The 23,211-nt window shown below is 40.2% G+C and overlaps 1 protein-coding gene across 7 annotated transcripts in view; it reads right to left on the reverse strand.

Annotated features, from left to right (window-relative positions):
• Window positions 1-1,364: 1,364 nt before the first annotated feature.
• Window positions 1,365-23,211, reverse strand: part of pde4d (phosphodiesterase 4D, cAMP-specific) — a 271,210-nt gene continuing 249,363 nt past the window's right edge. For 6 of the 7 annotated variants that reach the window (XM_012870008.3, XM_012870007.3, XM_012870009.3 and 3 more), the window contains 10 exons: window positions 22,254-22,366; window positions 11,745-11,838; window positions 11,484-11,659; window positions 11,302-11,400; window positions 11,048-11,212; window positions 10,795-10,894; window positions 8,258-8,412; window positions 8,002-8,124; window positions 5,752-5,934; window positions 1,365-5,672 (listed from right to left, as the gene is read on the reverse strand). In XM_012870008.3, the coding sequence (XP_012725462.2) occupies window positions 5,166-5,672; window positions 5,752-5,934; window positions 8,002-8,124; window positions 8,258-8,412; window positions 10,795-10,894; window positions 11,048-11,212; window positions 11,302-11,400; window positions 11,484-11,659; window positions 11,745-11,838; window positions 22,254-22,366 (1,715 nt within the window). In that variant the 3' untranslated portion in view covers window positions 1,365-5,165. Of the gene's footprint in view, window positions 5,673-5,751; window positions 5,935-8,001; window positions 8,125-8,257; window positions 8,413-10,794; window positions 10,895-11,047; window positions 11,213-11,301; window positions 11,401-11,483; window positions 11,660-11,744; window positions 11,839-13,653; window positions 14,194-22,253; window positions 22,367-23,211 lie in introns of those variants that run through there. The other variant, XM_036143862.1, reaches the window with a different exon arrangement.

Raw genomic sequence — 23,211 nt, forward strand, 5'->3', positions numbered from 1 at the left:
ACATGTGCACCCAATGTTTGTTTTAAAAAAAATACCAGTTTTATGTGTTCTCAGTGCACCTTGAAAACAACATAGGTTCGGATAAATAATTTTGAAGGTCAAAACGATGCTGCGGATGATGAACGGAGGTTAGGATCTGATTGCAACACCGATTTCTTTATGAAAGCCTGTTTCCTTTTTGTTTTGTGAGAAAAATATTTCACTATTCTTTAAGATCCTTATTGATATTTACAACACTGTCTACATTTCAAATCAGCAATGTGTGTAGATTTGTGAAAAAACACTCTTTAATTATTTGTTGTTTTTACACCGAATACCATTGATGCTTATAATTAAATCGGACCTAATCGTTCCTTGTCGTTTCAGCTTTCCATCTTGCTGTTTCTACTGTAAAACAACTGGTTAAGACCCTCTATGTCAGAGGTGTCCAAAGTTAAGTTCTTGGAATAACCAGGATTCAAGAATAACATAAATTCGGTTTATGTTAGGGTTCAATTTTCACTGATGATGATGATAGTGCCTTTCAAAAAGAAACAGACAAAAAAATCTTCTTGAAGTGGAATATGTAGAAATTTTTCATTAACTATGTTTTTTGAAATTTAATTTTAAAGTAAATACAAATAGAAACATTGAGTGACTGAGTGAAAGTCCCTGAATGATGAGCGCTGCATACCCATTTATATATATAAAAAAGTCTAGAGCAAGCACAATTTGTGCTTTTTATTTTTTACTATGTTTTTACTATGTTTGGCAAACCTCCATGGACCTATGTCTTGTATATACATATGTAACAAATCCAAAAGTCAAATTAGGATCACCAAAATAATAATGGGGCAGGGAGGTTGCTACTTTCTTGAATTCATTTCTTGACTTGTTTTATTTGCATGGTATGTTGTCTTAGCTAGTCTTCAAAATGAGGAAGACAAGAGAAAGAAAGGACAAGAAGTCATGGATTACTAACTGAAACATTGGTTATACATGTTTTACAGGGATTGTAGGAATCACAAAAGCCCTAAATAAAACAATTATTTCTTAATTTTGGAATAAACATGCTCAAATTCAAAATCGAGTTTTCTCAGATTTTCAGTGGGAAATGATGTCGCTGCAATAAAAATATTATTTTAAGGTTTTTTACATACCTCAGGTGCACCGGTAAATATGAAAAGTGTGGTATTGATAAAATACATGGAACTCGTACAAAGGGGGCATTTAAAGACAAATGCTTACAGATTACAAATTCAAATTAACCCACAAATGTATAAATGAGATATATTTTTAATTAAGAAAAAAAAATGTACCCCAATGTTTGTCTCAGGCAACAAATCAGTGAAACAATGAAAAAAGGAACCAGGGAGTAGGCAGAATCAACCCATGCTTTTATTTATTCCATTGCATATAAAAACTTTTTTTTTTCATTCTTTTTGTTTGTTTTTGTAGATAAAGTTGTATGATCTACAGTGCTATCCAATAGACTGCGATTAACAAGGAATCCATTAAAATAACATTTTAATTGTCCTGTGAAACGTCCAGACAAGTTGGCATTCTAAAGACATAACCCAAAAAAATAGTTGTCCTGAAGACCATTTTTTGTTTTCAGAAGTTACAGTTTGTGTTTTCCTTGCACGCCATAAAAAAATAGAACACATAATGAGAAAAGAACCCACTATTTCCATTGGTCCAGGGCTGTTTAAAATCTACAGTATGTGTGTCAAAACAAGAGTCCTGCTTTTGGGGGACAATGATGCAGTACCCCCCTTCCCCCCCACCCTTCCCTCCCCCCGGTTGCCTTCAGTAGAGAAATATAACCGACCCCTCTTCTGTCCAGGCAGAAACATGTCAGTGGTTGTGGATATTGCAGGTAACGTGAGTGGAAGTGCGGGCCGAGCATGGACGAGCAACACACCGTCAAGTATTTCAGCCAGAATTAATGCAGCAGTGGCTGAACGTGCAGATGTGTCCCAAAGCCTCTGTGCTTGGTATGGTCGTAGTCGAGCACCAACTACACACCGCTGTAGCCCCCCCCCCCTCACTCCTTCCATCAGTGTTTTGTTCAAATTTAAGCTGTGATCCAATCAGGAATGGGACAAGACGTATCCCCGTTTGACCGCTCGAGCCACGTCTCTGAGTGCCGAGTGAGCCGTTCCCATCAGGTCTACAGCGGAATACGAGCCTTTGACATCCAGCTACAGGCCACAATCCCTCATGCAGCGAACACGTGACTTGTGGTTAACCTGAACACCTCGACAAACTCATACCCCTCGCTGTGACTAATGAAAAAAGGCAACTTTTCTCCACAAGTCGTCAGGCCAACCAAAGCCAAGAGATTCGCCAAATGCAGCAAAGGAGAACCCCTAAAACCCCTAAAAGAATGAAAAGAAAAGGCTAAAAAGTAAATGATGTGTTAAATTTAAGGCACAGCCCATGGGCCAAGGAACAGCTTCTTTTTTTTAAAAAACAATTTGGCTTTTCCCCCTCACTCTCTCTCTCTCGCTCTCTCTCTCTCTCTCTCTCTCTCCTTTCTGAGCTAGTTCTCAGCTGAGCGACGAGTCGATGGAGCAGTTTTCTTTTGTTTTACACCAAAGCTCATGTGTTAATAAACATTCTCTCAACAAGAGGTACATAATACAGCCACGCCATCACCAAAAGGGATGATAAGAATCAACCATTTACAGCAAACTGCATTATGATAGTAATAACATTAATAATTATATATTATATACAGCACAATAAATATATGTTTGTAAACAGCAATAAACAAGAAATTCTTATTACAGGTAAGGGCATCAGGTGAGGATGAAAAGAATAAAATAAAATAATATTGGCACAAAATAAAAAGTTAAATAATTTCTTAAAATGGCATATAGGTAAAACAAGACCTCTTTGTAAAAGCAGTGTGCAGTATTTCAAGTTTTTTTTTTTTTTTTTTTTACCTTTTGTTGTTTTCTTACTTTAGATAATATTTTCCAAAATATTTTCTGTACAAGGGGCAAAAAAAAAAAAGAAAAAATATGTATTTGGGTGCAATAACTGGCAAACTTGCGTTTTGTATGCTACAGTGACATGTCGACTGTACCACCTTGATGTTTCAAAAACACACTCAACAAATAGAAAAATATATACCAATAAATAACAGCATTGGGTTTGAATGGTAAGAAACACGGAAAATAATTTTTTAAGCCTTCGTTCGACAAAGAGCCAGTGTTTGAATGGGTCAGAAATATTAAAGAGGGTGTCTGCGAATGTATTAGTGCATTTGAATACGAACGCATCTCCGTAAATTAGAATATGATTGAAAAAGATGATGTTATTTCAGTAATTCCATAAAAAAAGAAAAACATTTTCATTCAGTGAGAAGTTTAAATCACTTATTTGAGTTAATTAAGATGATTATAATTTGCAATTGATTAAAATCCAATCCTTTAATCCCTGTTTGTGTGCCTTTTTGCTACCACAGTTTTTTCTTCTACTTAACTTTCCATCAATATGCTTAGATGCAGCCCGCGGTGATCAGACAGCTTCTTTAGCAACAATCTTTTGTGGTTTACCATCCTAGCAGAGATGTCTGTCACAACGTCTTTCTGATGATTGCGTGGAGAATACTATATAACTTTTTGTAATAAACATCCTGACTTTTATTAATCTAATGTAACATGCTGATTGTTCGACAAACACAGTTGTGGATGTTCTTCAGCTGTAAGCCATAATCAACGCAGTTAACTGAAACAAACACATGGAACATATATTATTTTGTGTGTTTGGCTTTTTGAATAGAATTGCTGAAATAAATGAACTTTTCAGGGACATTATACGTGAGCTGTGCCTGTATCAACGTAGAGAGTAGTCTTTTCTTGGAACTATGCTATGGAGCTGATTGTCTTGTTGAAAACAAGGACGGTAAAGCGGAGTCAATTGCCAGAATCTGATGGAAAATGAATGGAAAGAGGCTGAAGGTAAGTGGCAGCTGCTGATGTATAAAAGAAATGGCTAAGAAAATAAAACTAAGTTCTCTTAACATTGCTATAAAATCACCCTAGTCATTTTCAACACCATTACTATTTCTAAACACTTGGAGCACTAGTCAAACCTATAGAAAAGGTGCTTTTTGTATCAACTACAAAGCATTGCATTGTCTCAGGATGTGTTCAAAAGAACTACAGGCAACAATAATAATAATAAACAGGGCTTACTCCAGGATAGAAACGATTCCCATGAGAAGCAAAGCATAAGACCTCAGGTTTCTGCTTCCTTCTCAGAGAAAATCCTGTCTGAAATAACAGTTACTAGAAAGAAAATACAGGTTTTAAGACACAGAACTAATCGAGTACAAGTATAGTGGTATAGGAGTGTAAATGCTTTTGGAGAAAGTGCAAACAGCTCTGAACAGCCTTCAAAAACGCTCAACACCTGACACACTTCTCCCTCCCTGTTTCTACGGGGTTCCTGTACTTCTCGAATTGCAAGAAAATATCTGAAATTTAGATACATTGCCAAAAAAAAAACAAACTAGAGGTTTAGGAGAGCATGATAGTGGTTCAGATTTTAGCTTTTTGTAAGTCAGGTTATGGAGGAAGACTTCCACATCGTGGATGTGGTTTAAAAAGCTCCCCGAATGTGCTGTAGCAACCCGCTGGGTTTGAAGCAAAACATGCTTTCTAATTTATCATGGGAAGGGGAGAAGTATGACTTAAACCACAAGAAAATATATGTAAAAAAAAAAAACAACAACAACAGGGAGACTTCCACCAATAACTGACTCTTTGGAGTTATTGGCACTTCATAAAAGATAAAGACACAGGCAAACTTTCCGGCGAGGCTGAGACGAAAGCAGAAAGACGGAAACAGATGGGATCTATGAGCAGCACTGAGCGGACCGTCCCGCATCTTAAACTCAAGACTGTGGAGGGGGGGGCGAAGTAAAGACACACCGCTTCAGTACGAATGGGAATGAAAGGGAGTTTTTCCTGAGTGCAAAAAAACTTGAAGTAGTACCAACGGGCGTGTCTAAATAAAAGCCGACGAGAAGAGTAACCCAGGGCGGGGAGCAGCGCACGCTTTGGAAACACAGACGTATAAAAAACCAGGTTTCACAAAACTCAAAAAATATTCTATAAATAATAATCTGTCATTACTAAGAGGAGCAGCTAATCAGAGGCCGTCCATAACTGCTATGTGTCGGGGGATTTCTCCTCCTCTTCCTCCTCTGGCGCCTCTTCGTCCGCCACACGCGCTTCTGAGCAGGGCGTTTGCCCCTCCTCTGCCGCCTCCCCCTCCTCATCGTCATCGTCGTCGTCCTCCCCAACCTGTTCGTCCAACGGTATCTCTGTGGATTCGGAGTCCTGCGTGCAGAGTGTTTTTGAGTCGGTACAGCTGTTTTCCTCCTCCTCCTCCTCCTCCTCTTCCTCCTCCTCTTCCTCCGGCTGGCTGCCACTGTCCTTTTCAGTGTCAGACTCCCCGTCCTCCTCCAGGGTCAGCTCAAACTGAAACTTGTCCGCTCCGGGGGGTCGGGTGCCGTCCTCCGGCTCGTCTAAAGCCGGAGATGGACTTTGGGGGATGGTGCTTTGGTACCACTCTCTGTTGTCCTCCAGCGTGTCCAGGATGTCTTGGGCATCCGGATGGACGAGGTCGGCCCACGTCTCCCATAAGGGGTGGACGATATAGTCTATGAACCCAACCTGCGATAGACACGAGGTTCAGTCAGAGTTAAAGACCATGAGTGGAGAGCACGTTACTCTGCCTTACTACAAGCCTTACCTGGCTCTTTTCTACTGAGGCGTTGTGTTTGTCACACATGGGGCTGATCTCCATTCCCCTCTCCCTTTCTCGGTCCCCTTGGCTGAAGAACTCCTCCATGATTCGGTCCGTCCACTGTCGGTACACCTGAAGAGGCTTGGTGGGGTTGCTCAGGTCTGCACAGTGAACCATGTTCTGGAGAACCTGGACACAGAAAAAGTGGCCAGATTGTAAAACGGGCCAGTCAATCAGCCGGAGATGGAAGTTGGTCAGTTGTCCCCTGATCGGCTCTGACCGGTGATCAGCAGGTAAAACGCATTCAACCAATTCATCAAAACAAGAACTTCCACTACTTTTGCTCCATAAACAAATCTGCCAACGACATGAATGTGGGTGCAGTCTTCCTGAGCTAAATGAAAATCAGATAAAGGTTAGGGACATATGCAAAGAGCGTATATGGGCATACATTTGTAATTCCTTCATTTTCCGTTGGATTCAAGACCCCGACCTCCACCAAAGAGCGTTCAGCCAGCAGGAAAAAGGTCTGACTGGTGCGTCTCTAAACAAGAGAGCAGCACGTTTCCCACAAAACGTGTCCAGCCAGAAAGAAATGCACGAAGCAGCAATTAATGTCAGCAAAGAAAACATGGCACCTTCACAGAGCTGTGGCTGTTGTTTAACCTCATCAGGGTCACTTAATGCATACTACGCTAGTAGAGTTTGTTTCAAATGGGAACAACTTGTATTTTTTCCAGCTCTTTAGCATTTTTGTGGCCTCGCTTAAAAAAACAAAGACCTGCCACATTAAAATGCTCTGACATTATTGCGTTTTTTCCATGAAAGGCATTAGAGTTACTTTCAGATGCAGAATCGTTCAAAATTTATGGATGAAAATTTAAATTTAACAGCAGGCCTGATCATAGATATTTACGTGGGAAGAATGCAATGAACCCGGATTTGATACTTGGGAACTGATTGGCGTTCTGATTGGAAAACTGTATTAGGCCATGAACATCTATCCATTTTCCAACACGCTTTATCCCTCATGGGGTCACGAGGGGCGCTGGTGCCTATCTCCAGTTGTCAATGGGCGAGAGGCGGGGTACACCCTGGACAGTCTATCGCAGGGCAAAACAGAGACAAACTAGACAAACAACCATTCACACTCACACCTAAGGATAATTTAGAGAGGCCAATTAACCTCACAGTCATGTTTTTGGACTGTGGGAGGTAGCCGGAGTACCCGGAGAGAACCCACGCATTTAATTTAATTCAATTCAGTTTTATTTATATAGCGCCAATTCATGAAACATGTCATCTCAAGGCACTTTCCAAAGTCAAATTCAATCAGATTATACACATTGGGTCAGATTATACAGATTGGTCAAAAAAAAAAATCTTATCTAAGGGAACCCAGTTGATTGCAAGTCTTGACAAGCAGCATTCACTCCTGAAGAAGCGTAGAGCCAAAGGGAGAGTCGTCTGCATTGTCCATGGCTTTGTAGCAATCCCTCATACTGAGCAAGCATGAAGCGACAGTGGAAAGAAAAACTCCCCTTTAACGGGAAGGAAACACCTCCAGCAGAACCACGCATGCACAGGGAGAACATGCAAACTCCATGCAGAAAGACCCAGGGTGGACTTGAACCCAAGACCTTCTTGCTGCATGGCAACAGCAGTACCCACTGCGCCATTTATAGTCAGATAGAAAAGGCCTTTGCTGCTGCGGCCTGGTATATCCTTTGATGTGCTCCGCAAAAATGACTAAGTTTACAAAGCAGGAGACCTTTTTCCATCAGTTTTCTCTACACACAATAACCAGGAACTGCAATGAAATATACTATTAGCCGAATCATCAGTGAGCCATATCATGACAAAACAAAGCGTAAACATGTAGGCTTTAGTTTAGCACTTAGGCAAACTGCTCCACATAAAGTCATTGGCATGAGCAAGATAAGAGCTTATTAAAGACTGTAGCTGTTTGCTTTAGATACAGTTTATAAACAATTGATGAAACTGTCAGAGCATTATTGTAGCCTTATAAATCTTAATAACTCCATGTTGAGGACCAAATAAGGGCGATCATGCAGAAACTCCGGTTTTGGACAGAAAACAGATGTCTGATTACTGGTGAGTGAGGTAGGTAAGACAAAGACAAAATCACAAACATATGCAATACTGTGTTATTTTTGATTGGTTCTTTCAGAGATTAAGCAAAGTTTTGATTCCTACTCTTTTATTTTCCATTTTGCTCTGCAGCTTGAAGCTCACCTGTATCCTGTCTGAGTAGTTGTCCAGCAGCAACACACCGGAGCTGGTCACTTTCTTTGTTTCCACCATCGTCTTCAGGTCAGCCAATAGATTCATGTGTTTCGACATGTCTGTTGCTAGCACCTAGGAACACCAACAAAAACAACGCAACACCTCTTATTAAAGGTTTAGCCAAGCGGTGGCGTTTTACATTTGTTTGCTTTTTGCAACAACAAAAAAGCAACTCAATGTGAACAGAGCCTTTTTTCGAACTTACGATGTCAATGACCATCTTTCGCAGTGATTGTCGCTGTTTTTTGGTCAAGTTTTGGAAGATGTCACAGTTCTCCTCTTGCAGTAGCTTGAAACCAACTGCTAAGTGGTGGTTCTCCAACACTGATGAGTCGTTGTACATCAAGGCTAGCTCTGAATCTGCGTTAAAGACAAGCATAAAACGTTTTGAGATTTTACACGTGAGAGCTCTGAGAGAAAAGCCTGAGCATGTTTTAAGCAAATAGCTTTCCTTCAACGGCTTCAGTCGCTCTGACCATTGGGACACGACGATGGGGAAAAGGGGCAGAGAGAAGTAAGGGGATCCTTGTCTGTTTCTGTTTTGGTTGACAGAAGATCGGTTGGGTGACTCCTAACTAGGATGACTCATTCTGCCTTTACTGCAGGGATTCCCCATTTGGGCTTTCGGGGATTCACTGCACAGTTCTGTGTATGTCTGTGTGAGGGTGTACAAAACTGCACTGTCTATTCCGCACTGATTAGTAACACACTTATGCAATGTTTACAACGGCCCGGAGAAAGGCTGTTTAAAGCAATGAAGCCCAGCGGACATCAACTCTGTTTTTGGTATAAATCGCCAAATTAAGGCGGCTTCTCAGGCGCCTGGAGCCGCGATGGGGGTGAGTCAGTTAAAGAGGCACAGCAGAGGTTGAGATCGTTGCTCAAGGACACATTTAGTAACACAACAAACACCATTAGCCCTCTACGTCTGGTTTAAAGCTCAGTTTGCCTTTATTCAACACTTTGTTACCCTGAACCAAGCATCTTTCACTTTTTCTGGATTTTGACACATCTCTTTTTTTATTTAATTCTCCACTTTCTTTCCAAGGTCACTCGAGATATTGGAATTTTGTTCTTCAGGGTTTAAGACATAACTCACACACAAATATGTAAACTTTGTTTAAAATCATTATTAGATTATATATAAAGACAAGACCATTTAAATTGAAAAAAAAAACTTAAAATGCTGAGAAAACTTGACATTGGAAATATTGATAATGTATTATACAACATATTAAACAAAGGGGTCTCTCATTGATGTTGCAGATATTTTGAATTTGACTGGAGCATAAATTTATCATGTCTCGCTGATGTCAGAGATGGAGTTGGACTGTTCTATATAAAACAATATATCAAAAAGGAGACATAACATATATTTAGGCTGATTATAAACCTAGCTTTCATGGATAGTAGATTCCTTTATTTAACCAGGTAAAAACTCGTCAAGGTAAAAACCTCTTTCCAAGAGTGACCTGGTCAAGATGGCAGCTCAAATACACATATGAATAAATCACACTCAGTAAAATTATCACGAGGTTGACGCTGTAATTACACGCACATCTATGATATTTTACATGTGTAATTACTTAATGCCATTGTGGAACAGATATAGCTCAAAAACAACCACACACATATAACAGTGCAGGAAAAACCTTCCTGAGTTTTTTTTTTTTTTTTTTTTTTTTTTAGGTGTCTGGCTCACCTTTAAGAGCCAGACACCTTTAAGAGAAACCCATCATGGATCAACAAATTATTTAATTTAGTTAATGCGTCCATTAAATAACCCCACAGCACATATGTGTTGTTTGCTTTTATGTGCCACAAATATGCAGTAAATTTTGTTTTACGGTTGTAGCCAAATTTATCCATACCTCTGGCAGATTTAGGTTTTGTCTTATTTTCTACCAGAAACAAACTGCTTTGTTGAAAGAGAAAAACTAATTGTAAAACTGTCAGAACAATTAAGAATTTTGCTTTGCAAAATATTTCATGCATGTAAAAGTTTGTGAAATTACTATGTTAATCAATACACATATTTTACTAGGATTTATAAACAAGTACTGGTGGCAGCATTATGCAGGCAGGAGGTTTCTATAGCAGGGACCATTAAGCAGGTCAGATTTGATGGGAAGATGGATGGAGATAAATACAGGCCCATCCTATAAGAAAACCTGTCAGAGGCTGCAAAGGACTTGAGACTAGGGCTTTCAGCTGGTCAATAACGCTAAGCACAGAGCCAGGGCAGCAAATGATTGGTTTAGATCAAGCCATGTATTAGAACGGCCTGGCCAAAGTCCAAAGAATGAATGGAAAGCATGGTAGACAATTGCTCTGTTTTAGATGTGCAAAGCTGGTAGAGAAATACCCCCCAAAACATGAAGTAAAAAATAATTCTGACTCGCTGGGGTTGAATACAAATCTACGTCACACTTTCTGTTCAATATCTATTTGTAAAGAGAATATTAAAGGCCATGCATCATTTATATTCCATTTCAGAATTATGCACACTTTTAGGTTGGACTAGTACATAAAATCACAACAAAACACATTAAACTTTCTATTTCTTGTTTCACAAAATGAAAAAAAAAAAAGTTCAAGCAGTATGAATACTTTTGCAAGATGTTGTGTTGTTGATATTTTAAATAGTAAAAAAGAGCAGTGTCTTAAAGTGTGAATTTCTGCATTTGTATTTGTTCCCCTGATGGTTTTGCCGCCAGACCAGACGTCCGTGCTTCCACTTACTGGTGTTGATGAGGAACTGGTTTGAGACTCCGGGATGGTCCACGTCGTGAATTGCACTGGCAAAGATGGCAGCGAGGATCTCAAGGTCTGTGAACACAGCCTGGCGGGAGAGAGAGCGGAGCACAGGCAGGATGAAGGTGTGAACTTTGATTAGACTTCGAACGGGGGGGGGGGGACGTCGACCGAAGCCAAAGGCGAACGCATGCGCTGCGTGTTTGCGACCTCTGGCGAGGTCTGTGCACGTGCGTTTTACCTCAAGGGCAGGGGTGGATAGCAGCACGTGAGTTGACTGGGTGACGTCAGCAGCATGAATGTTGTTATGGTAGGCCACATCGGCGTGATAATGGTCTTCTAAGGTCATCAGGTATGTTATAAAGGTGTCGAGTGGAATTTTGAACGTTTTTAACAAGTCTCTCTCCTGAAAGCCAAAGGAAAGGGGAGATCAAGAAACAGAATGCCTGGTTTTTAAGGTAAGAAGGTTGGATATTAGAGACGGAGAGTGCTTACCTGAAATATCGTGTGCATCATGACTGTCAGTGGCCGATTCCCAGAGAATTCAGAGATTTTAAAAACATTAAGGCCCCATTTATTCACATGTTCCAGCTCCTACAGAGAGATTTAGAGACACAATCAGAACACGTTTGAATGCGTGGCCTTGCGAGGCAATTACTCAGAACGCGCAAACACACCTTTGCCAGCTCATCCTCGGTCTCCGTCTTGACGCCGAAGCGAGGGATGTTGGAGTTTGTGAGGCTGGAGGAGTGTTGCAGCTTCTTCACTCCGCTGATCTGAGACATAGGCTTGTTCTTCTTCTCCTTCTCCTTCTGCGTCTGCGGGGATGGCATCTCCACCTCATGTTGCTTGTCTGCGCCATGGGACAGGAGTTGGTTGTGAGAACAAGAACGGAGATCTCGTTTTAAACCCAAAGATATTCCTGAGTCATCGCTCACCAAGAAACGTGCTGGAGATGAACTCAGACACTTGGTTCCCAGAGCGGCTCATCTCTGATAGGTGAGTCAGCTCCCGATTCAGCATCCTCTTAAACTGAAACAAGGACACACACACACACAGGCAAACATGATGGCTTTGACAGTTTGTAACACAGAACCAAAGCATGGCAAGTAATTGCTTTTCCAGCCGCTCAGACAATCTGTGTACAGGTGCATCTCATTATATCAGAAGATTATCAAAAGATTATTTATTTCAGCAATTTAATTTAAAGCGTACATTTCTTTGTTCTATTAATTTTAATAATTGTGGCTTACAGCTAATGAAAACACCAAATTCACTTTCTCAAATAATGAGGATGTCACATGATTTTGATCGATTGCTGCTGCTGCTTTTACATTATTAATTTATTCATTTATCCCGTTATTTTCCTTCCACTAAACTTTCCATGAATATGGCTTAATACAGAATTATCTAAAAAGCCAGATTCCTTAGCAATGACCTTTCTAGCATACCCTTCTTGGGAGATTGTCTTTGTTTGCTGAACAATTGTTAGGTCCAGCATGTGATACCATTAACAAGGGAGTACTGTATAAATTCCTTTCTATTAGTCTTGTGTAATTCTTAAATTTTCCAAGAAATCTAAAATTGGATTTTGAAAAGCTGAAAGAAACCAACTCCTTGATGATGTTTAAATTTAATGAAATGTGCCTCTTTTTAATAAGATTTAAAAGAGACTGAAAATAGAGTGAAACTGCGCAATAAATTATACTTATTCTAATATAATTGTTCTCAACAGATGTTTGAGGCACATACGGTGTAACTGTGCAGAAACAAAACCTACTACTTTAAATGATATTTGGAATAAAAAAGTAATTTGATTTCCTTGTGAAGAGCTAATTTTATTCCAGCTAGAACTGTCCAGCTTCATCAGAGAGGCTACACACAGGAGAATTTATTTATTTTTATTTTTTTTGGTTAAACACATGCACACAGCAGGGGCCATGGAGGGCTACAGCATCAGTCACATATAAACAGTACCCCAGATTCCCGTTTTTTTTTTTTTTTCACTGCCACACTGTCACCCTCTTCATCTTTGTGCTCAACATCTTCGCTTCCCTCATTCCCTCTTCACTCTCCTGGGCCGTGCCTATCTATAGTGACAAACCCAAATTTAGCCCTGGGTTTTGATTTGGAGACCCGAAAGACCACCTGATTGCAATAAGAATGTTTCAACCTCGGGATTTTCCAGACAGGTCGCAAAAACCCAAAGATAAAAGGATCTTTGCAGATCCCTAAAATCTATCGCAGCACCGAGATGTAATTTTAAACAAAGGTCTCTTTAATTCTTACACCAAGCACAAAAACATCCATATAATTTATGAGTTTTATGACATAGAAGAAAAGTCATAATTGTGCAAAAAATGTCTGATGAAGTCAGAAAAAAAATAGAGATAGACTTTTTAGATTTTGGGGTCACCTGCTGTGTAAAAAAAGAAAATCCTCGTTACGTCAAAAATACAGAATGACCTAACCATCAGGAGGACTGTTGACCTGAAAAACCTGCGATCTAGCATTTATTTTTCATTCGTTAGACCAAGAAGCGATAGCCAAGCAATTATACATGTAACAATACGTCTACACCTTTCATACATCAGTTGTTCAATTCGAAGCTGCATCCCAATGGATAAGGGATCCAGAACAGACACACCAACAAAGCATAATCCTGCGGACGACATGGTGCGGTTCTAAATATAGCAGATTCTGTGTTCAAAAACAGCAGCATCCTAATTTGTCCCAAGCTTAAGCTTGAATAAAAACAACAACATCCACTTTAACACACATATCCTCCTAATGTCTGTGTAAAGGAACAACTAACCTAAAACACACCATCAGGGGAACGTTTCTTACCTTTATGTACCCCCAGGAAACAGACAGGAGATAATTTGCTTCAGGCATTTTGACGAACAATCAAAGTAGATCCAGAAACAGAGAGGGTACAGATGGATGTCCTTGTGAAGTGTTCACTGGGTGAAGCCACCAGACTAAACACTACAACAAAAGCAGATCGGACCTCTTTCTAGTACCAAACGTCAACCTTAGGATCCCTCAGACTCTAGGTGAGAGTAAAGCCGCTAAACAGAGTCCGCAAAAAAGAGCTGCATCTTCTTGTCCTGCGTATATCCACAAACATGCGTGCAGCTGTCCCAGAAAGCAGAGAGGAAACGTAGACTCTGGACGAGAAATGGCTGAAACGGGGCTTTCAGAAGATCCAACCAGAGCATATTGAGATCACGCCCACACACACACACACACACACAAACACTCAGATGTAGGGACACACTGCTGGCGCTTTAAATAATTGATGATATAGCGGAAGCTTGGCATATGCCAAAGCAACAGGACAGCGACAAAGAAATTTCTATGAACTCCTCCCAAACAGGACGGGGCTGCCTGCTTCTGCGTGTACGACACACGCTCCCATGTGAGGAGCACAGGCTGCCTCTCTCACCGTGTCACACAATGGCAGCAAATCAGAGCGAGGGAGCCTGAGCTCATCATCACCTCTAATTGGCCTGGCTTGGAACAGACTTGAGGGTACCTGCTGCTTGATTGGCCACTACTGAAGTCAGTGGAAAAATCTACGCTTTTTCCCCCCTTTTCCTTTAATTCCTGCAGTACGGCGGGATGTTGTTCCGTGCGTGCGACGTGTGCCAAGTGCCTCCATGTTGCGTGGTCCCGTTATAACAGTAGGTGTGCTTGTGTTTACAAATGACTGGCCTCACCTTTTGTGCAGCGTGATGTAAAAGTACAGGTTACCTCACCCAACATGTTGCAGTGATAATAAAAAAAAGAAAAAAAAAAAACTGAGGTCACCCTCCACCCGAGTATCCATGGGAGGTGAGTCACGCTGGCATCATTGATGAGATGATGTAAATATGGGGATATGGGGGCGGGGGGGGGACATCAATCTTACAAAAAGAATGAGCCTGATGTGTTTTTCGCTGCGCACAAAAGGCTGCCGCTTCATTTCCAAAGGTAAAAAACATTTTAGAACGGAGCTCTCGTTCAAATTTTCCGTCAAACTATGCATTAACGTTTTCTTGAGAAAAGCACCTCTGTACATAAAACTTCCAGATTAAAATTTCTAGTACTAAAGGTGATGAGTTTCACAAATGACAAACGCCGCGTGTGTAATTAATATGCACGCATAGTGCCAGATCCAGCTGACTCAAGAAAGGGACAGTTTTATTTTTTGTTCATGGCAAAATAACCATGTGCTGTTTAATCTCAGAGAATAAGGGTCATTAAATTAGTGTCGAAACCTAACTAAATCATCCGAGACAAGACCCCAGAACAAAAAGCAGAGGCGGACTGGTCTTTGTAAAATACTGGGATACGATTTCTGTAGAAGTTTCAAAGAAAAAGTGCTAATATGCAACTGCATGCCTCCAACTGGAATGTATTAATGCGGCCCCAATAAAAAGGGAATCTTGTTTTCCAACAAACATGACAAAAATAAGAACCCAGATAATGGACATACAAAGCCAAAAAAAAATATATTAAAAACTGTTGTTTACAAAGCTTTAAGGACCAATTTTGTCCTTGCTTATAGCTGAGAAACCTAAAAATCTTGAAAGCATGAAACACTTGCACACAGCCTTCCCTTTCATAACAGAAACACTGTGAAAACTATTTTATGATTATGATTCATTGTAAGATTATTTTATTTGTTAATTTTAAAAAAAAACGAAATGGTCTTGCCCAGCCTTACCTCTCTGAGCTTTTAGAATAACACTGATGCTCCCGTCCCCTCAGGTCAGTGGACCAGCTTCTTCTGGACGTACCGAGGACACGGCGGAAGCTCAGCTGGGACAGAGCGTTTTTCCTGGGCAGCTCCAAGGCTGTGGAACTCACTGCCAGTGCACATTAGACAAGACTCTTCTCTGTTTATTTTTAAATCTGCTCTGAAAACTTATCTTTATTCATTGTTTTGACCTAGCAGGAAAGAGCTTATTTCGTTTGTTCTAGTTGCTTTATAACGTGTATTCTTGCATTTGTGTTTAAATGCTTATGCGTGACATCTGTTCAGTAGTTTGTTCAGTTTTTAAAGTGCTTATTAATAAAGTTGGCTTGGCAATATATTCTCGGTCGATACAAAACATCTGCAGATCTTAGTATTACGTAACACAACAGCCCCTGTCAAACATTTCTCCAGACATTTTCTGCAAGATTATCTTCAGCTGCAACTCATCGTCTGACATTTGACTGCAGCTGCAAGCTGACTGTATGGATCTAATGGGTAGCATTAGTTTGAAGTGGCTGAACCACAAATTGTGAGAAAGGTTGTCCTCAGAATATATCAATAGCTACATTACTGTATAGTATTTAAATCGTCATCTACTTGTAATAGACCACTTACGCAGAAAAAAGTGAGAACTCCATAATCTATGCATGGCTTTCTAAATAAGTATTTTGGTATTCCAAACAACAAATCATCATTATTCGGAAACTTTCGGCTGCCATATTCTCGCTTTCTCTCTTTCATCCCTTTTTATCTTTTCACTTTTCCTGATTTTGGACATGGAAATGTGCACATCTATCATGAGATGCTCCACTGAAAATGAAAAGTTGCAAACATAAAAGCATATGCTCTTTCTCTGCCGACTTAAAGCTGTTAACATTTATTCCTGAGAAAATATCATGTAAAGCCATGGAAGGACATTGCATTCAAAACATCACTGAAAATGTCTGGAAAACTGGGCTTAAGTTATGTGTGTTTTTTCTAATAACGGACTTATCTCATGGATTCTAAATATGTATTCATATATACTTAATTTATCAATACATTTTTAAGAATGTTGGTTAATATTTTAGAAATTGAGGTTGTGAATAATAACTACACTAGAAGAACATATTTTGCCATAATATCAAGTCCAAAGTGTATTTATGTCTTATAGTATGATTTAACAAATAAACATGGTTGAAAAATCAGAAAAAATAAAACAATTGTTAAATTATTCTACATAATTTGACAAAATATCATTTACACCATATTACACAGGGTTTAGTTGTCTATCGCTACAATCCATGACTTAAAGGAGCAATAAATAAGATATTTACTGTTAAATCAACCTAAATCATTCTCATCTGTCACCTGGGATGGAAGTAACATTCCCTATGAACAATCGGTCCTCTCCATCAACAACATCTTAGTCACGTTGTTCTCCTTTCAAACCTAGAGTTATGGTCCGGAATTACTTCATTTCAGAGTGTAGCCCGTGTTTACTTCCTGGTTCCTGAGCCAATCATGTGAGAGTTCCCAGGGTTCCCAAATCAGAGCGCAGCATTTGATATTTTATAAAAGAGCAGAAGCCTGCAAACATGGAGGCCAGTGAGAAAAGCGGACCAGAAATAGAACAGAATAGATAGGAATCATATACCTATCCTGTGTGAGTAAAAAAAATAATCAGTGGAGTTTTACAACTGCAGGGTCATTGGGTAAACGGCAGGTCTCCGTGAAAGACATTGTGTATGCGTTGATCCGATTTTAACCACTAGGTGTCATTATTACTTGTAGTTCCTTTAAAACCTACTTAATAATGTAACTATTATGAATCTTGTAAAATTGTGTCTTGATCAGATACATTTCTACAGTCACAGAACATGTATGAGAAGAAAGTCTCTTTGTTTTTCTTTATATGTATGCAACGCATTATGTTCGTGATGGCTCAGCGCTCGGATGGATTGAAAAGAGGCCGAGCACGTCTCTGCTTACTTTACACCCAGACTCTGCAGCCAGCCTGGTACTATGAGTAATTTGCAGCTACGCTGGAGCAGATGAGACCACCTGCTAACTGACATCCAGAGTTTCTGAGCAGCTCGGAGCCAAGCAGGCCAGCGCAAGCTCCGTCCACACACAAACACGCACACACTAATGTGCATGCAATCCATTCCAGGATGAATAATCTAAAAATAATGCTCAGTGACACCTTTCCAATCCCTGTCTAACTCACTTTTACTGTCACAAACACACACGCATACACACGTACATAGCACTAGCTTAGTCAAGAGGTGTGAACACAGACTATTGGGTAAAAATTGGAAAGTGTCACACCTATCTTAGTTGTGACTTGTGTGTAATTTGTTCCTCAGCGGAGCGACCAAAAATATCCATTCCCTGCTGTATATAGCCCTCAACACCTCCGTGTCTGTTGATTTTTTCTTCTCACATTCAACATTTAATCTGGCAGCCGACACCCCCATTCTTCACAACACAGACGGCCCGCAGCCACTGTCTTCAATGAAAATACAGCTAACACCAGTCCGTTCATAATCCATTCCAGACAGTTGTTATAAAACAGGAAAAATGACGAAATGCATCAATAGGCAAAGGCAGTTGAGCTGCTGTATAATGAGTTTTGGATGTAAGAATAGTCAATAAGGAACACATTTTAAGGACTGCTACCTTGTTACTGTGGCACTTGAGGACACCGCCCTGTAATTATGGTAAAATTAAACTAACCTAACTGACAGCTGTGCACAAAATACAAACACTATGTGCTTTGTTTCATGAACTCAAACAGAATATTATGGAGGGTTAAAGGGGTCAATATTAAATAAATAATTATATCATAAAATATATAAATGTAAATAGACCATGAAATAATGAAATGTAAAATGACATAAATAAATGTACCATTGAATGTACCATTGATTAATAAAATGTGCAATGTATTTATTTAATATATCATCATACAATTAATATTAATATCTCTAAAAGGTTTGTGAGAAAACATTTGCTGCTGTTGATCCTGTCTCTCACAGCTTCACCCACACTGGACCACAGCAAGCTTGCTCTGAACTTATTAGAGATGTTTCAGACCAAAGTAGGGATACAGGGGTTGGTGTTGCTCAACCAGTGTGTGGTAAATAAAGTGCAACATGTTACTGAAGCGATTTCTGCACTTTCCAGCAAAAGTGTTGACATCGGAGTCAATATTCAACCAACAAAAGGTTGTCTTGTCTTGCTCAGTGTGAAGCAGCCAATCAGGCGTCAGGATCTCCCTAATCCCGCCCACTGAGTTTGATGGATGAAGGTAACAGTTTAACTGATTTCATGATGAGTCTGCTGTGTGATGGCATGAAATAATTAAATACAGAGTGACATAATGAAATGTATATTGAAATTAAATTATTTTACAAAAATGACATTTAATCATTTAATAATTTAAAAGGCAAGTTTAAATATTTATTGTAATATTTAAATATTTGCTTTTACATTCCATTATTGAATGGTACATTTGCTTGTTTGATGCCATATTAAATAAATAATTTAATTTAATTATTCAATGGAACATTTAATGGTACATTTATTTATTTCATGGTACATTTAATGATACATTTAATTATTTAATGAGACATTTCATGGTGCATTTATTTATTTCATGGTATATTTCCATTTATTTATTTCATGATATTTATTTATTTAATATTGCCCCCCTTTAACCCTCCACAGTATATACACTCCACAGTCAAAAGAATGAAAAGAACAAGTACATTTTTAAGGTGCTTTTATCCAAAGAAAAGAAAAAAATACGGATTTTCCCAGTATATCCTAAATATTTACTTGGGTTCCCATTCACAGCATTTTTCAAAATGATCAGTATCAGAGTCCCTGACTAAATCTTCTACAGATACCTGTTGTTGGTGTACTGTCTGTAATTTTACTTTATCAACAAGAGTCAAACTATTAGTATCTGATTCAAAGTTTTACCTAAATACAAGTTAATATGGTAATGTATACGTATGCCATAAAAAGAGCTAAATAAAGGCAATATAATGGATGCTAAAGTGGTATTGTCATTGCACATATGTTTATTAGCTAACATGCTGAAAGGTTTAGGAACCACTGGGAATGGCAATGCATATTGTTTCTACTCAACAAGTCTGGATTTTTCAACACAATTCCCAATATAGGAACCTCTTTGTTGTGTTTGGCATAACAAAACAGTTATTGAGCAGGAAAATACATCAAGACTTAATGTGGAAAACTAAAGATAGAGGGTATAATCCCTTATTTGTATCTTCTGGCTTAGAATTGAGATAAAAACTGGACATTCGAACATATTTAATTTCCATTTTTTGGTGTCCTTTGAAGACTCGTATAAGAGGAAAGAATCTTGATTGGGACATCCCTAACAAAACTTTATGTTTTCCTTAAAAGAAATTGGATTATGGACTTCACATTCAGATACTCAAAACATTAAGAAACAAGAGAAACCAGTTACTCAATACAAAACACTATTTATCTTCTAAAATGGGTCAAAGTGACACATCTCTAAAATCTCTGCCCTGTGCTTTACAGAGTGACCTCCAAAAACGGCGATCAGACTAAAGCAGCACACGCTGTTCTCCGAGCAGAGAGAGAGAAAGATTTCAAGCCAAGCGCAGTAAAAGTCAAAACTAAAGCCCTCAGGTATAAAAAGGTGAATATTTTGCTTAAATATAACATGAATGTAAATCTAGTGAATGTGAAAAAAAAACTACAGGAAACATGCCCTTTATGGGAAATGGTTGTTAAGTAACACGACAGCATTAGGGCACAACTTAAATCACGGTGTGGGTTTTCCTCACAAATGTTCTCAAAGATTAGACATTCGGGGGATGCGAAGCAACCGGTTTTGCTGTAATTCAATCCATTTACTTTAAGGGAATTACGGCTGATTGTTTCATTTTGATCTCTAACTTTCCGCCATTAATGCATTAAGAGTTACGTTGAGGACTGATAAAAATAACAAAAACGTCTGCGGGCCTGAGACACCGGGTAATTGCGACGCGTAAGAGACGCGTTCGTAAACCTGTGATGCTTGTGCATGTATGCGAGTTAGCAGAGAGATAGCAGGGCGGACTGGGCCTGTGGCTGTTACCATGACAACTGGAGATAGCTCTGCTGGTGAGCGACGGCGAGGCAGAGCGGTACTATGATTTCTCATCTCTTTCAGAAATCTTCTCGTGTCTAAACGAGACAGAGCGGTGGGACGTGCTAACATCAGAGGTGAACGCTGCGCAAGAAGTCCTTTGTCTTGTCTGTCCTCGCCGTCTCTCCTCGTCTGTGGTCTCGTGACATCACCGTGTGTGACATCACTAGAGCCCGGTGCTCATCAGCATTCAGAGCGACGCCGCAGCCTCCTTCACCTCACACACACACAGACACACACACACACACATATACTTGAGGCAACTAAGCACGCTCATACCTGAACTCCCTGCCTGCATGACAATGCTGTCACTAAGATAGATGAAAACAACACAAACAGTTCGACCTTTTATGGTTATGTGCTAAAAAGCATATCACAGAAGCAGGTCACGGCAACTCGAGCAAGTGAAAAGCCTCCACCAGAGAACTTCATACACACAGAGGAGGGGAATATTTAGTTAATCCTGCACCGATAGCTACTACACATGCTACAATCAATTAAATCAACAGCGCATGATGTTCTGAGGCTTTCTGTTCTTTGCTTTATTTTTCAAGATGTGCTGAGCATGAGCATTATACTGACAGGAACACAATATGTGCGCTACCTAATGGCCGCATTATTGTTTATGACAAGCTACAAGCATTTACAGCATTCGATACAGCTTATGTGAGAGGGGTATTTCTGGACAAAGAAATCAGGTGAGGATGGAAATTGTGCAGCAGAAAGCCACATTGAATCTCCTTTCCATAAGTTATTTGAATAACTGCTTTAGTTTAAAGCTATCACGCTATACAGTACCCTAGAGAGGCACAGGAAAAACGAGGCTGATTTTAAGCTTGATTGGAAACAACTTGTGAACGGCCAGTCAGAAGCTCAAAAATCCTATCTTTTTCTGATCAGTGAACACAACTATTTTGCTGTATTAGCAACACTCTTTGTCGTCGAAGTGAGGACTTGAGTAAATAACTTTCATTATCACTGGAGCCATTGTATTTTTGCAGTAACATAGTAAAATTCATCCTTTACAGGAAACCTGTTAATCACTGTAAGACCCCAGCTCAGTCCATGAATGAGGCCTGAGAAAAAACATTTTCCTAACGCTGTTCTTATATTTTCTTATAGTTCCTGAAAAGAAACTGGAATCTGCTAACATCTGTATGGGCAGGTCAAAGTTTTGCAAAAATTACTAGCCAGAAATCAGCCACAAAAGTCTGATCAGTGCATCTCTGTAGCAGATCTTGCTTTCAGATATTTGCGACAGTGAAACTTTAAAACACCCAAGACTGGTAGGCACATTAAGCATCCTGAATACCATCTATCAACCTCATCAAACTTAAAAACTCAAAGTTCAGATGGACCTCTATATTACCCGTACAAAAGGAAAAGATACTTTAATGAGCCCCTGGAGCAGCTTCATGTTTCACGTAATAATTTAGCACTTTTGCAGTGTTTTGCATTTGATCTTAAGCCATTGCCGGGAGACCCGGAGTTAAACGTCTAACAAGTGAGAAACATTTCAGACATCCTCACCTTGTTCGAGGCCATCTCGCTGACCGAGTGTCTTGTCTGCAGGGTCTCCAGCTGGTCCAGGCACCAATCCAGCTCCTCCAGGGTTTCGGTGGCCAGTTTCTGGTAGGCCTCCTCTGCGGGGGCAAGACAGGAGGGCAACGGGTCAGTGAGGGCCCGCTTCAGAGGACTAGCGGCCGGTCCGGGGTCTCCCACCCCGCAAGCAGTTAAGCTGGGATACCCCGAGTAAACATATGGGTGACTCTTCATACTGAAACAGGTGAGCCAGCTTTAAGGGCCTGGGAGAGGGGCCTTCTCTGTCTTTGTAGGCAGACTCACAGCCCAGCTGGAGCAAGCCTTACTGATTTATTTTTATTTTCCAAAACGTTCAATTCCACACTTCAAATCCTGGATGTTGCGTTCAATACACACTCAGCTACAATCCCCTGGAGTGTTTGTTGGATAGGTGATGGTAGGTGATGGACGGCAATCCTGCCACCCTGTGCCAGTTCTGTGCCCAGATGTTTTGCCTCAGCAGATGTTGGCACAGACCCAATACAGCAACGGTAGGAATATAGAAACTTGTTACACAGACTCGCTCATGAGCACCCATACACAGCGAGCTGTATGGAGTGTACTCGCTCGTTCTTAGAAGAAGTGTAATTCCAGTCATGTAGCAAGATGAACAACAGTCTGCTTAGCAGGCCCATGTCTGCTATAGGATGGACGGAGAGGAGGCAGGGACGCCGGGAGGAAGGAGATGATCCAGTGAGTGTCTCAGAGCCAGTCAGCGTCCACAGGAGTCCAGCAGTCCAGCACAGACCAAGCATGTCCACATCACCGAGACATGGTCAAAGAGCACAAAGACAGTTCATCCCAAAAAAACACGCGCACACTGGGAGCCAATCAGACACACACGTATACACGTACGCGCTCACACCGGCCGAAAAGCTGCCCATAACACATCCTGGCTGACTCTCCT

Source organism: Fundulus heteroclitus, chromosome 12 (genome assembly GCF_011125445.2).
Source record: "Fundulus heteroclitus isolate FHET01 chromosome 12, MU-UCD_Fhet_4.1, whole genome shotgun sequence".
Classification (NCBI taxonomy): domain Eukaryota; kingdom Metazoa; phylum Chordata; class Actinopteri; order Cyprinodontiformes; family Fundulidae; genus Fundulus; species Fundulus heteroclitus.